Source organism: Schistocerca gregaria, chromosome 9 (genome assembly GCF_023897955.1).
Source record: "Schistocerca gregaria isolate iqSchGreg1 chromosome 9, iqSchGreg1.2, whole genome shotgun sequence".
NCBI classification, from domain to species: Eukaryota; Metazoa; Arthropoda; class Insecta; order Orthoptera; family Acrididae; genus Schistocerca; species Schistocerca gregaria.
This window is the reverse complement of record NC_064928.1, coordinates 69,831,560-69,848,141: the sequence shown is the minus strand read 5'-3', so window position 1 is coordinate 69,848,141 and position 16,582 is coordinate 69,831,560. Positions and strand designations below refer to the sequence as shown.

The 16,582-nt window shown below is 42.5% G+C and overlaps 1 protein-coding gene across 4 annotated transcripts in view; it reads right to left on the bottom strand.

The window, feature by feature from the left end:
• LOC126291570 (zinc finger protein 583-like) overlaps positions 1 to 16,582 on the bottom strand; it is a 233,366-nt gene that overhangs the window by 57,761 nt on the left and 159,023 nt on the right. For 2 of the 4 annotated variants that reach the window (XM_049985098.1, XM_049985097.1), the window contains exon 5: positions 7,411 to 8,915. The exons of 1 other annotated variant lie outside the window; for it this stretch is intronic. In XM_049985098.1, the coding sequence (XP_049841055.1) occupies positions 8,237 to 8,915 (679 nt within the window). In that variant the 3' untranslated portion in view covers positions 7,411 to 8,236. Of the gene's footprint in view, positions 1 to 7,404; positions 8,916 to 16,582 lie in introns of those variants that run through there. One more of the 4 variants, XM_049985096.1, reaches the window with a different exon arrangement.

Genomic DNA, 16,582 nt, shown 5'->3' with positions numbered 1-16,582 from the left:
TGAATAGCTCCCCAAGCGTTCTGCAGAAAACCCTAATGACATTTTTTTGTGGAGATGAAAGTTTATAAGTTAACTGCAGTAATAAGGGGCCAGTTTCTCAGTCATGTTAAGTTGGCACCCGACTTCCGTGAAAGACAGTTTTTTTTAGTTCTTTGTAGATATGCTACAATACTAAAGTTCTTTGTAAAATTTTTTAATAGTCATGTAGAATTTTGCGAAAATAATTATGGTCACAATTCTGAATAGCTGTAAAATTGGGAACTAACTTTCGAGAAATATACGTTGCTTTCAGAGTTTTTGGTAGATATGCTATAGCTCTGGAGTTCTATGTACTAAATTTGAATAGTTCTGCAGAATTTCCCGAAGAAAACACTTGCAATCGGGAAAATTTTAATGTTGAGAATAATTATTTGCCAATTTGTGAAGAAAAATTGTGATCACGATCGTGAACAGCTCCCAAAGAGTTCTACACGAAACCTTAATGACTTTTTTGGTCAGATGATTATGAGATAATTGCAATAATGAGGGGCCTGTTTTCACCACAGAAAATATCCGAAATCGCACTAGAGTTCTGATGACAGTTCTGGATAACACCCTATGAATTTTACAGAAGAACCTAATGTAATTTCTTGTGAAGGTAATCGTTTATAATTGCAATAATGTGGCATCCGCTTCACTAACATACAGCTTTTCGTTCGGGGGCTGAACACCCTATGAATTTTACAGAAGAACCTAATGTAATTTCTTGTGAAGGTAATCGTTTATAATTGTAATAATGTGGCATCCGCTTCACTAACATACAGCTTTTCGTTCGGGGGCTGAACTTCACTGTCCTAGTTGCGATCGATGCCTGGTACTGTAGATACGAGTGGCTGTGCGTTCGACTGCTGACAACCCCAGCAATCTAACCGTAGTTGCTACTTTTTCGTCTGCTTATTTAATTTGATATTCTTTCCTACAGCTGAGTACCAGATTTGAAGATAGATCTCTTATAATGTGCTTACAAGAAATCCTGTAACTTCAAATGTTTGGTATATAGCGGAATTTACTAAAATTTGGTGACATACGTTATTTTTTCACAGAGGAGTACAGATGTGTCATACTATCCAACCGCCGAAGCAATATGGCGAACGCCATTTAACTTTTAGTTCTGGACCTCCGATTCTGTATAGTGTCTTTTTTAGCCCTTTTTTCACGTGTCTGTTTTTAGTTGTCTTCTATTCTGTCATTTGGGACTGAAATATAAGTCGTTTAACTCGTCTCTGTGTTCGTGTTCTATAGTTTTGACTTGGGTGCGTATGACCCCAGTTGTTTTTTGCGACCTAAAGCAAAACAAAACAAACCACCTTTTGTGCCTTCATACGTTCATAAACAGGGTTTGGAAAACAGGGATAGGGGTAGGATCTTGTTCGCTTAGAGGAGGTAAAAGCACAACTGAATCACATAATTAAATGAAGTAACTGACGTCAGCTCAAAAGACACACAAATATCTCAGCACCAATCATCAATAGTCAGAAATCATCTCTTTGATGAGAGGGTGATGCTGTCTTGGATCTCGCTCATGGTGCTACAACTGTCGGAGAGAGTCGTTTGGTGAAGACAATTGTGGGCCAGATTTCTGGGTGCGAAGTGAATGAGTGAGAGAGTGAGTGAGTGAGAGAGAGAGAGAGAGAGAGAGAGAGAGAGAGAGAGAGAGAGAGCTATATGGAGCCGATGCTTAGTAGCCTAAGATAAAAGTTGTTAATATGATTTAATGGTAATTAAGTCTACAAACAATCTCTATTTTAAGGTATTAAGCTTCATCGCGGACTCCATCTAGTGCATAAGTCAACAGACAACTCTTTAAGTTCCAAGGTTTCAGTGTTCCATCTCTCCCTCTCCCCCCCTCTCTCTCCCTCCCCCCCTCTCTCTCTCCGGCAGCTACAGCACTATACGCAAGGTCCACGAAAATACCCTCTCATCGAAGAGATTTCCGACTACTGACGTGCTCCAGTAAGTGTGTGCCTTTTGAGCTGACGTCAGTTAATTGATTTAATTGCGTGAGTGACTTGTTCTTAATCTATTTAAACATCATCTGTTACAGGTCAGGCACCTTGCATACTATTAATTTCTTTCTTTTATCTGTACGTTGTTTTGTCTACAATAAATGTCGGGAATAAAAAGGATTGTATTTACCTCCATGTCGTCCCAAAGAGACATAGGCATATATAACTATCTACAACTGTTCTTAGCTCTAGGAAATGTTCACTGTGTAATGACTGTCATAAATTAGATATGGGAGAATTTTTCTAGGACGTCACTTCATAGTTTGGAGGTCCTGATTTTTATTTATAGCGCATTCATCAGGAATGGACTTTCGCATTGTCTCTTGAAGTACTCTAATAGACGGTATAACCTTGACAGACACCAGAAAACACAAACTCAGACTAACAAAGAAGAAATGAAGCTTGTACTTGGGTCTGACTTATGGAAGGAATATGTGACTTAGAAAAAGGAAGACTCCAGAAAGAGACACATTTGCTAAAGTAAGTTACAAAGAGTTTGCTTGACAAAAGCATTATATGAACCTTCTTTAGCATTAGTATAATTAAGATAAACTTCTTTTTGATGGTGATGATAATCTTAGTCTCCAAACATTTGCACGCCACCTTGGTAATAAAGGTACTGAAATGAAAGCAAAAAAATTGCTAAATCGAGGCAGCCAGTAACGAGACACTGAGGAATTCTCTCAGGGCGTATCTCAGCAACTGGAAGACCTTGCCCATTCTTGTACTTTCTTCTCTCTAGCTTTGGATGGATCAACGGACATAAGCGATGTTGGCCAGTACATCATTTTTATAACTTCAATTTTTGTTAATTTTAATGTCTTCGATGATCTTGCCAGTCTGGAGACACTGTATGCTAAAATAATAGGTTCGCAGGAGAGCTTCTGTAAAGTTTGGAAGGTAGGAGGCGAGGTACTGGCAGAAATAAAGCTGTGAGGAGGGGGCGTGAGTCGTGCTTGGGTAGATCAGATGGTAGAGTACTTGCCCGCAAAAGGCAAAGATCCCGAGTTCGAGTCTCGGTCCGGCACACAGATTTAATCAGCCAAGAAGTTAGATATCAGCGCACACTCCGCTGCAGCGTGAAAATCTCATTCTGGCAATAGGATCACAAATATCTGAAAAATTAAAATTGTGCCTACAAATATTTAAAAGTACAAAACGTCATCAATGGGTGTAGTAGTGGACAGCCGTCAATGGCACTGCGACTTTGCTCAATTTTTTTAAAAACCATCCTATTCTAAAATAGTACTGCAGTAGACATTGAGTCACTGTGTGGAAAGACTTTAACACGCAAAGTCTGCAGGATGTTATGCCACAGGTTACGTGAGTAAACCTAGAGCTACAACATTAACTACACGAGATTTATGAGGGTACTGTGTATTTTTGGATTTGGAGTATGGTGAACTTGTCTTACATTGTGAGACGCAGTATTTTTGCAGGAAAGCTTCTGGGTACATTTTGGAACTAGAAAAATGCTGTTTCTGATGTTTTAGAAGAGGAAAATGCACAACATGAAAAATGAACCATCTGACACGACGACAAGAAATTGGATTTGGCATTTTTAGTTGAAGTTGGTTGCATCTCAAAATCTAAATTTACAACTAGAAGGCAAAAGCTTGCTTGGCGCGGCTTTCTTTTTGTTTCATAAGAGCGAACCTGTTTCAATTGCATTTCGAAGGTTGCTGCCCAAGAAACTTCTGACGATCTCGTGCCATGTGCATTGTTACCAGTTGCATGTGGAAACTGTGAAATGACTTTACTGGGGCAGGTAACATGCTTTTCTGGACACAGATATTACATTTAATTTGGACGTGATAGCTATATTTTCAAAGTTTTTTTTTTCAACAACTTAGGAAATTCGGATTTTGGCACCACTCCTCTATTCTTCCTTTTGCAATCATCTAGCACATTTCTCCAAGCAAGTTTTAAACGTCTAAATAAGGCCACAGCATGTGGCTGGCACAAATGAATAGAAATAGGTGGTAGAAGCATAAATTTAATGTTTTCTTCCTTGCACAGTTTAATCACGTTATATAATGACTAAAGAGATTGTCATCTATAATCGCATTAGGTCCCTCTAATTGCCAGGCATAAGGCAAGACAATTTCAACAAACAATGATTCAAACGTTGTTAGGTAAAACCTGCACCAGTTATGCCCCCTTCAGTCCAAACCTGCACCAGTTATGCCCCCTTCAGTCCAATATCGAAGAGATGTTTTGCCCTACAAACTGTGTATGGTGAGAGTCCTCGGTTGTCGGCAGCTGCTGCTGTCATCACACTGATACTTGACTTACAACTATTCACTGTCCTTTCAGACTGTCTCGTGCCTCGCTTCACTATTACTTTCACTTGTCCAGGATCGTTACAAAAGGTTGTCTCGTCATAGTTTATAATATTTGAGGGGGAACACCGCTCAACATCACTTCAAGTTTCTTAAAATAATGAATCACTGTTTCTCGGGTAATTGCGCTGCCTTTGCCCTCTTCACATTTTCACTTACTCTAACCGTTACTTCTTTATTTCTTTTCAGAAAAGATTCTGCCCACTCGGACCAGACTGATTGTCATGAAATCTTTTTTCAATCCTCCCTGCTCGATTGAGATATGTCTGTACAAAGTCCCTAACATCATTATTCCTCAAAGGAAACGCCCATTTCGCAGAACACAATAATCCTTCAACCAGGCTTTCTGCCTCACTATTGGTTAACATTAGTTGGCCGCCTATTTTGTATTTGTGTCTTTCCTTGAGTCTGACATTTAATGTGGCACATGGAACTGCGTATTACTCTGAACCTTTCCGGATGCTTAATTTTCCTGATTTGACAGCTTGCACAAGATTTAGAAGAAATTCTGGTTTGTAGTTAGATTTCCGTGTTGGTCCAGAACCTTTTGGAACACTCGCATGATCGGATTCACCTTACAGAAATGCAATTTTGTAATTAGGCCTGCATAGAGCCTAAGCAGTATTAGCAATAAACAAAAAATGAAACTGTATCACTTAAGACGTTCAAATGCAAGCAATAATATTGCAATTCACCAGTTACACTTTGGAAGTAACAGGCACCAGCAGAAGTTTTCGCATTGTTGTGTTGACTACACGAGTGCAGCACAAGAATGACACACCTACTGCCAATGAGATTTGCTGGTTGCGCGCACTCCAACACGCCATTGTTGTTGATGGGTTACCCAATAATTCACGACAATGGTCGGATGAAATATAATTGTTCAAATGCTACGCTCAGTAATCCAAACGTGGCAAAACCGGCAAATGATTGGATTGACACCGCCTGATCAGATTCACCTCATTTTATGGCATTATTTTTGGTTTCGGCGATAGCTGTAGCGCCATTCCTTGCTTGATCTTTTCCCACGTCTCATCCCCTGTAATAATTTTCCCCCGAAATGCATCACCTTCCAGATGGACACAATGCAAAAATTCTTCACAGGCGTCGAAGGGATGGTATTTCAATTCGGCAATTTCTGATGTGGCATCCATACTGCAGACACCTTACTGAAATGTAGTAGATTCTGATAAATACTCTGCAATGAATCAATACTAGTTATCAAACTTGTGGCTATTTTGTCCAGATTTACGTGCCTGTTCTTTACAAGCTCCTCTACTAACGAAATGTTCTCAGCTGTCACTATGCAGAAGCCCGGTCTGGTCTTTGGGCATTCTCCACAGAAGTTACACCGCTTTTAAACTCTCTACACAAGTCGTACACTTTCTGCAATGACAAACACGAATCGCTGCATTGCGCTGTCACTCTACAACGAATTTAGAATAGTTTGACACCTTCACTACACAAAAAACGCATCAAACATTGCTGCTCAACCGTGGAGCATGTTGACGGCAGGGTTGCCATCTTGATGTGCTGCCTTCCCCTGCATTGTAGTAGCATCACTCTGCAACCTGTTGGTCACTTTCAGACAATAAAAAAAGAAAATGGCAAACATACATTTAACATCTTTAGAAAACCAACAGCCACAGACACAATAATACATTCCATGTCTAACCATCCCCAAAGCCAGAAACTTGCAGTACTGAGATGCATGTTACATTCATTACACAGAATCCCACTCAACAAGAGCAAGTATGAAAAAGAAATGAGTACAATCACACAAATAGCTAGGAACAATGGGTATGACACACACATAGTACACAGGCTCAATAAAAAAATAAAAAACAAATACACAGCAAACACAACATTTTCAACTCACAAGCTGAAAACTTACAAACACACTCAACAAACACACGCAATGACAACACCACACAGAAAAGAACCAGATGGTACACTATGACCTACATACATAAACTAACACACATAGTTGCAAACATCCTGAGCAGACAGGGATTCCAAATAGCATAAAGTCTGGGCAAACCCTCCAATCACACCTAAGCCAACCAGTTACCAAGAGGGACGAATTCCAACAATCAGGAATATATAAACTTGAATGTCAAATTTGTGGTGCAATATATGTAGGCATGACATGCAGGAATTTTAAAACACGATACAAAGAACATATCAGGTGTTGGAAGTACGAAACAAGCCATTCCACATTTGCAGAACATTTAAAATACCATAACCACCATCCTACAAATATGGAACAAGAAATGAAAATAATGAGAATAAGCAACCACGACAAACATCTTATACAAATGCAAGAAAACTTCCACATTCAGAAAGCCATCGCTGAAAACTAACACGTGATAAATGAACAAACACACATTGTCATAGGCTCCGTACTACACTTAATAAAAAAAGAAATGATAAGGTAAAAAATCTACAAAGTCGTCCCGCCTCACACAACCAGGGAAAAAAACCACTCTTCCCCTTTCGCCTTCTGGACACACACACACACACACACACACACAAACACATACACACATACACACACACACACACACACACACACACACACACACACACACACACACACACACACACACAGCCCACAAAAAATGGCCACACACACACAAATAGATCACAGATACTTCAATAGTTACACCCAACAGTGTGGCAATAACATCTGACAGTCGGCAACACAAACCAAAACATTGCATCGAAACAAGTGTTCAGTTCATAGTGTTGTGAAATGCGGGAAAAAAACCGCAAACTGGCACTTTTAAGAAGAAGAACAACACCAAAAATGCAACAGGAACGTAATATGTAGGAAATCATCTATGCAACCTGTAAGTACAGTTCAAAATATTACTACTTAATAGGAAATACCAACCACCAGAACTGTTTATAACCTAAACGTACAGTGACCAAAATGTAAAATAGCACACATATGTACATATTCCACGCCATGCCTTGCAGGAAATAAAGGCGAAATGCATATGGCACTATAATTGTGTTGTACGCGAAGGTGCAGAGTTACCATAACGTTTATCAAGCTTCTCTTTAGTCTCCTGAGGCGTTTTGCCTTTCATAAAGGAATGTTTAATCACCAGACGAAATTCTTTTTCGTCCATTTTTTGACAATCACTTTCCTTGATTCACACGAATGCCAAACACAAAGAAATACACCAATATGGCTGAAATGTGGTGTGCGTTCTTTCCAAAGATGCTACTAACTAAACATGACCTCGATACGCGTCGGTGGTGCCATGTCTCAGACTTTGCACGGACTTTTCAAACGCCCTTGTAGGTGATACGGTAATCGTAAGCAACTGGAATAATGGAAATATAGAAGAAAGAAATCAAGCGTGGTGCCTCTAGAGCAGATTATTTTTTTTTTTTTTTGGTCAGGCTATATTTTTATTTGCAAATTAGGAATTTTAGATTACATGCTGTAATTTTCTGATCTGTACGGTAATTTTACGGCCCTGAACACACAATTCCATCTCCTCGAGCTATCAACATGGATAACAAATAATAGCTTAACGGAATAGGTAGGTTCAAGATGTTTGCGGAACGGTTGTGTAAACAGAATCATTTAGGGATCGTCTTTATCTGCTATGCGGGAATTTCTGAAACTCAGTCTGGAAAAGCCTACCCCAAAAACAAAATGTAAGTGTACAGAGCATAAATATATGTGACATATGCATACGCAGACAAAGCTATGAGCAAAAAGGTAGTTTACTAGTATTAATTAGATACAACAAGCTCATAAGAAGCGTCGTAGTCACACGACTCCATGTTGGTGTATAAAGTCTTACGGAGCACGTTACAGCCGCACGGTCATTAGCCCGAGTGCACACGCGAGTGAGTCTTCAGGCTCGAACTCTGGTTGAATGTCTTGTGGCAGATCTCACAAATGTATGGGCGTTCGCCGGAGTGCACTCTCGAGTGTCTCCTGAGATTGCTTCCACATATGAACGCCTTGTGGCACACTTCACAGGTGTAGGGATGTTCTCCTGTGTGCACACGAGAGTGTTTCTTCAGGTTGGTGCTACTTACGAATGTCTTCTGGCACACTTTACAAACATACGGGCGTTCGCCTGTGTGCACTCGCGAGTGGATCTTGAGGCTGCTCTCACACGACAACACTTTGTTGCACACTTCGCAGATGTAAGGGCCGTCGCCGGTGTGCTGACGTAAGTGGTTCTTCAGGTGGGTGTTGCTTGGAAATGCCTCGTGACAGACGTCACAACTATATGGGCGTTCGCCAGTGTGCCGACGTAGGTGGATCTTCCAGCCGCCCCTACTTACGAATGTTTTGTGACACACACTGCAGGAATACGGAAATTCTTTGTACTCCGCCAGCACACTCTGTAGCGTAGCACTGTCGCGTTCACAGAACGCTACCTGATTGGGGCTGCGTTGTACGGTGTTGCTCGGTCCTGTAGGCACACCATCTCCGCTAGCCAAACTGCCACTGCCATCCGTTTCCTTGTCGTCTTCCATGCCAACGGGGATATTACTGCGGAATTGTGAAAAAAAAGGTTTAAGAAAGTTTTGTCATAACATTACACTATTAGGATATGAAAAATAACATTGAAATATGCTACATCTGTTGCACAAGCCGAATAAAACCCCCCGCAATGAATTTCATGCAAACAATACTACAAATGATAACGATAATGCATCTATATAAGAGATATGCTTCATTATTGGTCCGAATTAATTTGTAAATATATCATTGATTATTGACGGCCATTACATGAACCAAATTCATGATATTGCAACGTGAAAGGTCAGAAAGCATGAACTTCTATTAGTGCTCTACCAGATGTACTAAATTCTCCGAAATGGTCAGCGCAATTCTAAAACGTACTACACAACTGGCCATTAAAACTGCTACACCACGAAGATGACGTGTTACAGACGCGAAATTTAACCGACAGGGAGAAGATGCTGTGATATGCAAATAATTAGCTTTTCAGAGCATTCACACAAGGTTGGCGTCGGTGGCGACACCTAAAACGTGCTGAAACGACGAAAGTTTACAGCCTATTTCTCATACACAAACAGCAGTTGATCGGCGTTGCCTGGTAAACGTTGTTGTGATGCCTCGTGTAAGAAGGAGAAATGCATATCATCACGTTTCCGACTTTGATAAAGGTCGCATTGTAGCCTATCGCGATTGCGGTTTATCGTATCGCGACATTGCAACTCACGTTGGTCGAGATCCAATGACTGTTAGCAGAATATGGAATCGGTGGGTTCAGGAGGCTAATACGGAACGCCGTGCTGGATCCCAACGGCCTCGTATCACTAGCAGTCGAGATGACAGGCATCTTATCCGCTTGGCTGTAATGGATCGTGCAGCCACATCTCGATCCCTCAATCAACAGATAGAGACATTTGCAAGACAACAACTATCTGCACCAACAGTTCGACGACTTTCACAGCAGCATGGACTATCAGCTCGGAGACCACGGCAGCGGTTACCCTTGACGCTGCATCGTGCCCAGGCGTATCAAGGCCGTTATTACGGCCGGAGGTGGTTGTTCTGGGTACTGATTTCTTCGGGTCTATGCACCCAAATTGCGTGAAAATGTAATCACATGTCAGTTCTAATATGATATATTTGTCCAATGAATACCCGTTTATATCTGCATTTCTTCTTGGTGTAGCAATTTTAATGGCCAGTAGTATATTTGAACTTTATTCAAAGAGCTCTTCACTTGAAATGAACAGTTGTCCAATTATAATTACTTGATAGCTGACGACTGACACTTGGCGCTTCAGTGTTACCGCATCGCCTGCCGGCTATCGCTCGGTTATGGGCGACACACAAACACGGAGGAGCTTTGTTGGGAGTGGCTGCTACGAGGTATGTCGGATCTGCGAGACGCTCCGTCGACAGGTGATCTCAAGTGACCAGTGACTGAGCAGCGGCAGATGACGCCTTTTGTTGCTCTGAGTTAAATCTCACGACCTATGCTGAGCACAATCTCGTGATGTGTAATATATCTGAGAAAGCGGAGGTCAACATTGTGCGACAGAACTCAAATCAGGATCGCTTGATTTACGGCGATCAAGCTAACCTCTACGAGCAAACTCAAGACAGAAAAAAATCCGGTGTCATCGCTAAAAGCAATTCGTAATTCCTCGCTATTACTGGTTACCTGAAACTATACTCGCACCAGCTACACGATCTGCTGCATTAACAACCGATGAGGAGTCCTCGTTCGCACTTGGCTGCAAATTATAGGCGTGACAGACAGATTCCAAACAAAGACAGAATGATAGAAAGAAAAATAATAGCAAATAAAAAGATCAAAACTACGATGAAATGACACGGCAAAGAATTAGAAATTAAAAAAAAACTTACCTCAAAACCGATTGACTGAGTAAAAATAATAGACTTTTTTGATGAAATTTAGAAATAAAAAATTTCGCCATATTGGTCCAGATTCGGACCTACGGCCTTCTATAGGTCACGCATGTACGCTAATCATTGCCCTACGGCACAAAACTGCGATAAGCAGTTACATTTATGACTGGTGCTCCAGTCGAAACGATGAATTGAATCTTTCAAAAATTGCTTCACATAATGATAATGTCGTGCGTAGCTTATCTTATGCAAGCCGATCTTTGCGGGTATGATAACTATATTATGACGCTCAGTCGCATCTTGTGCGGAAGTGTATTGTAGTGTTTGGTTAGTGCTGTGTATGAAACGCGTGTATCTCGTTAGCGCGAGCGTGCGTGTTTTTATCTGTGTGTGTTTTTGTTATCGTACGAAATAAAATGGCCAGACTCATGATTCGGGATCCAAACACATCAAGAAATAATGTCGGACAAGGAATTGGCGGTGAACTGACCAATTTTTACGCCAGTTTGGCGACGATGAACAGTTCTGGCGTGACGTAGAGAGCTTTGACTGGAGGAAAATAGCTCCGTCGCGTTAAGTGTCAACTACAAAGTAGTTTTCATCGGACTAAAGTAATGTTGGAACGTGTTAGGGTTCTGTTCCGTCGACCTTCCTACCACCAGAAGTCACTTGCACAGAAACTAGTGAGCGACCCTGTCTAGACTCCAACTCTGTGTGCCCTGTACGCCGCAGTCTTCTTTAGTTACGAAACGACAATGTAAAGTTTCTAGTTGGGTCGTGTTGAGTGAGAGAGTCAACAGTGCGCTGAAATTGTACGACCGGCACGGCCACGTGTGATTATTATACGTTTGAAGAAGATGTCAAGTTCCGTAATGCAACTTTTCTTGAATACTGTGACGTAAAGGATGTTATTCTGGAAGAAAAGTTTCCACTGGAATAAGCTGAGATTTTGTTGAGACATGAGTAGACAATGGTGGTACGGCGTGTTTGGAAAGTCGATGTGCAGGTTACGTTAAAGGTTCGAAACAAAGTTGGCACAACCGTTTTTTCATAGATAGTCAATTTTTCTTTTTTTAATTCATTCTACTGTTAAGTAACATCTGACTGTTTGGTTCCGTGGATGAAAGTTATTGAATGTAATATCTAATACCTAATGTTTAGATTTTCTATTTGTTTTCAAATTACGGTGCTTTCAAGTAAGGAACATACTTTTCTTATCGAACACGTGCTTCGACGAGGCGATAAACACAAATATTTAGTGGAGGAGACATTTTCTGAAAAATTCTTGGAAACAGTTCTACCTCATCATAATGCAGTTCGTCGACGTATTGAGAAATTTTAAGAGACAGGCTCAGTGTCAGAATTTGAAGAATACCTATACTAAACGAACAGAAGTTGTTGGATGCTTCTGACTGTGCAGCAGGGCCCAACAAAATCACAGCACACGTTCGCACAAGAGAAACATATCGGACTTGCAACCGCGCGGAAAGTAGTTAGGCAAACACTCAAATTGTTCCCGTATAAAATGACAGCAGTTCAAGAATTGGAAGATGCCAGTATTGAATTGTGAAATCCGTTGCTACATATGGTTTACATTTTTTGCTAGGAGGAATACCACTGATAACTTCTATACAGACGAGCCCTGGTTCCATATCTCTGATCATGTTAAGACACAAAACATACGACAATGGCTAAGGGAGAATTCTCCTGCTATGCTTGAAACGCCATTGCATGATCAGAACACGGGAGTCTGAGCAGCAGGATTATATTATTTTTTGAAGAAATTGTGAACAGTAAACATTACGATTTAATAGTCGACGATTTCATTTACAGACTAATGGAAGATGAAATCAACTACTCGAAGTTTCACTGCGCACACAGCTAACATCACTACGCCTCTCTGCAAGAGTTTTTGGAGAAAGTCTCATCCCAAAATACTATGGCCCGCTCGCTTCTCGGATCCCGCGAAACCAGACCTTTTTTCCTTGAGGATAGCAAAATCTGTGGTGTATCGCAATCGCCTATACATGCACTGAGGCCGGAAAACTTAGGTAATTGCGCATATCATAGTCAGATATGCGGAAAGTGTTATCTAATTAAATTAACAAAACAACTCTGTGACAGCAAACAATTTATTTAGGACACTGAACAGTGTATTAGGTAAGCTTGTTCAAATGTGTGTGAATTTCTAAGGGACCAAACTGCAAAGGTCATCGGTCCCTAGACTTACACACTACTTAAACTAACTTATGCCATGAACAACACACACACCCATGCCAGAGGGAGGAATCGAGCCTCTGGCGGGAGAGGCCACGCAGTCTGTGGCATGGCTCCTGAGACTGCTCGGCAATTCCGCACAGCTAGGTAATCGTAAACAGCTAGGTACTAATCTGAAAATAATTGTATTAGTCTTTGTGAATCTCTAACCGTGTTTATTTAGCATCGACCTGTTTTTAATATTAAGCTCTTTTTTGGAGAAGAAATTCTAAGTAATGAAACACAACTAACATCTGAAATATTTCATTACAATAACACAGTATTTTGTTCGGTTTATCTGAACTGTGATCATATTTTTTGATGGTACACAGGATACTTAGATGCAAATATAGGAAAGGTTATGAAGTTACAGAATAATGCTATATCCACCTATGATGAATTGTAGTAGTCAGTTCTGGGAGACAGTTGACATCTACATCTCCAACGATGTCCATAACCCACAAACAAATGCGAATGCATGGCATAAGGTGCTTCCCATTGTACTACATACAGGTGCTGAAGTCACGCATTCTGCGACAGCCAATGACTGCACAGCAGAGTTCTGAGCGACCTGCTGTGAATGTTGTAGCCTAAATTATATTCATCTTCAATCGCCAGTGACCATATATATAACGGAATAGATTTCATCTCTTACACATAACTTCGACATTCACAATATCAGGAATTAAGGCATCCACAATCTGTACACCAAACAATTTTGTTGTGCAAGGCGTGTTTTTTTTAAGTAAGTACCGTTTTGAAATTAAAAAAAAAGATATGCTAAGAATTCTCAATAATTTTATTTTTACATGAAAGCCTATACCTTAATCTACTTTTCTACATAATTTCCGTTAATACTGAGGCACTTGTCACAACGTTGTACCAGTTTTTGAATACCCTCCTCATAAAAGTCTGCGCCTGACTTACACTCCTGGAAATTGAAATAAGAACACCGTGAATACATTGTCCCAGGAAGGGGAAACTTTATTGACACATTCCTGGGGTCAGATACATCACATGATCACACTGACAGGACCACAGGCACATAAACACAGGCAACAGAGCATGTACAATGTCGGCACTAGTACAGTCTATATCCACCTTTCGCAGCAATGCAGGCTGCTATTCTCCCATGGAGACGATCGTAGAGATGCTGGATGTAGTCCTGTGGAACGGCTTGCCATGTCATTTCCACCTGGCGCCTCAGTTGGACCAGCGTTCGTGCTGGACGTGCAGACCGCGTGAGACGACGTTTCATCCAGTCCCAAACATGCTCAATGGGGGACAGATCCGGAGATCTTGCTGGCCAGGGTAGTTGACTTACACCTTCTAGAGCACGTTGGGTGGCACGGGATACATGCGGACGTGCATTGTCCTGTTGGAACAGCAAGTTCCCTTGCCGGTCTAGGAATGGTAGAACGATGGGTTCGATGACGGTTTGGATGTACCGTGCACTATTCAGTGTCCCCTCGACGATCACCAGAGGTGTACGGCCAGTGTAGGAGATCGCTCCCCGCACCATGATGCCGGGTGTTGGCCCCGTGTGCCTCGGTGGTATGCAGTCCTGATTGTGGCGCTCACCTGCACGGCGCCAAACACGCATACGACCATCATAGGCACCAAGGCAGAAGCGACTCTCATCGCTGAAGACGACACGTCTCCATTCGTCCCTCCATTCAAGCCTGTCGCGACACCACTGGAGGCGGGCTGCACGATGTTGGGGCGTGAGCGGAAGACGGCCTAACGGTGTGCGGGACCGTAGTCCAGCTTCATGGAGACGGTTGCGAATGGTCCACGCCGATGCCCCAGGAGCAACAGTGTCCCTAATTTGCTGGGAAGTGGCGGTGCGGTCCCCTACGGCACTGCGTAGGATCCTACGGTCTTGGCGTGCATCCGTGCGTCGCTGCGGTCCGGTCCCAGGTCGACGGGCACGTGCATCTTCCGCCGACCACTGGCGACAACATCGATGTACTGTGGAGACCTCACGCCCCACGTGTTGAGCAATTCGGCGGTACGTCCACCCGGCCTCCCGCATGCCCACTATACGCCCTCGCTCAAAGTCCGTCAACTGCACATACGGTTCACGTCCATGCTGTCGCGGCATGCTACCAGTGTTAAAGACTGCGATGGAGCTCCGTATGCCACGGCAAACTGGCTGACACTGACGGCGGCGGTGCACAAATGCTGCGCAGCTAGCGCCATTCGACGGCCAACACCGCGGTTCCTGGTGTGTCCGCTGTGCCGTGCGTGTGATCATTGCTTGTACAGCCCTCTCGCAGTGTCCGGAGCAAGTATGGTGGGTCTGACACACCGGTGTCCGTGTGTTCTTTTTTCCGTGTCCAGGAGTGTGTGCCCACTGCATCACCACTGTTTTGACTTCGTCATCGCCTCGAAGACGCTGACTGCCGAGGCGTCACCGGGCGCAAGATGGCCGCTGTACAGGGGTTCATCCAGAGTCACGTCTTCTGTTGTGAATTGAACGGCGCAGATTGTGCAATGTCTTACAGTAAGCTGCTGCACTGAATGTCTCATTACGATGCAGAAATTCCACAAGCAATAGTCCTTTTCTGTCCCAAAAAACTGTGCACATTATTTTCCGGGCAGAAATTGCTTGCTTAAACTTCACTTTTCTGGTTGAATGTGAATGCCGCCATTCCATGGACTGCTGCTTTGATTCTGGTGTGACGCAGGCCAGCCATGTTTCATCGCCCGTAACAGTTTGGCTTAAGAAATCATCACCGTCGTTGTCGTACCGCTCCAGGAATGTCAATGCGCTGTCTAAACGTTTGGTTTTGTGCATATCCGCCAACATTTTCGGTACCCAACGTGCGCACAATTTTCGGTAATTCAAGTGCTCGGTCTTAATGCCATACAAAACACTACGAGAAACATTAGGAAAGTCATCCCGCAAGGAGGAAATCGTAAAGCGTCTGTTTTCTCTCACCTTATTGTCCACTTCCTGCACCAAACTTTCATTAACGACCGAAGGGCGCCCACTCCGTTGTTCATCATGCACATTTGTGCGGCCATCTTTAAATGCTCCCACCCACTTTCTTACCAGTTCACCACTCATAATGTTTTCTCCGTAAACTGCACATGTCTCACGACGAATATCGATTGGTTTTAGGCCTTTAGCAGTAAGAAACCTTATAACAGCCCGTACTACACAGTCGGCGGGACTCACGATTATCGGAGGCATCTTAAACACTGAGTGCACAACGTAAACAAGGAAGAATCAGACTGTAATGGGGTCAGTGCGTAGACAATAGACGTGGGTGCATATGCGCAGAACGCCGACCGCAGCGCTGCGACCGCGGTGTGGCAAAACGGTACGTACTTAAAAAACACGCCTCGTATTATAAAATGGAGTTTCAGTCAACCTACGTACGTAAAAAAACACGCCTCGCATTATAAAATGGAGGAGTCAACCAGTTAAACAATTTTCTTTGAAATAATTTACGAGAAATGGACTGTGCTGACGCTGGTAATTTCTTAATACATTTTTAGGGAGCCGACGCTGAGGAAGAGAGACGCTTTTGCCAGTTTGTCTT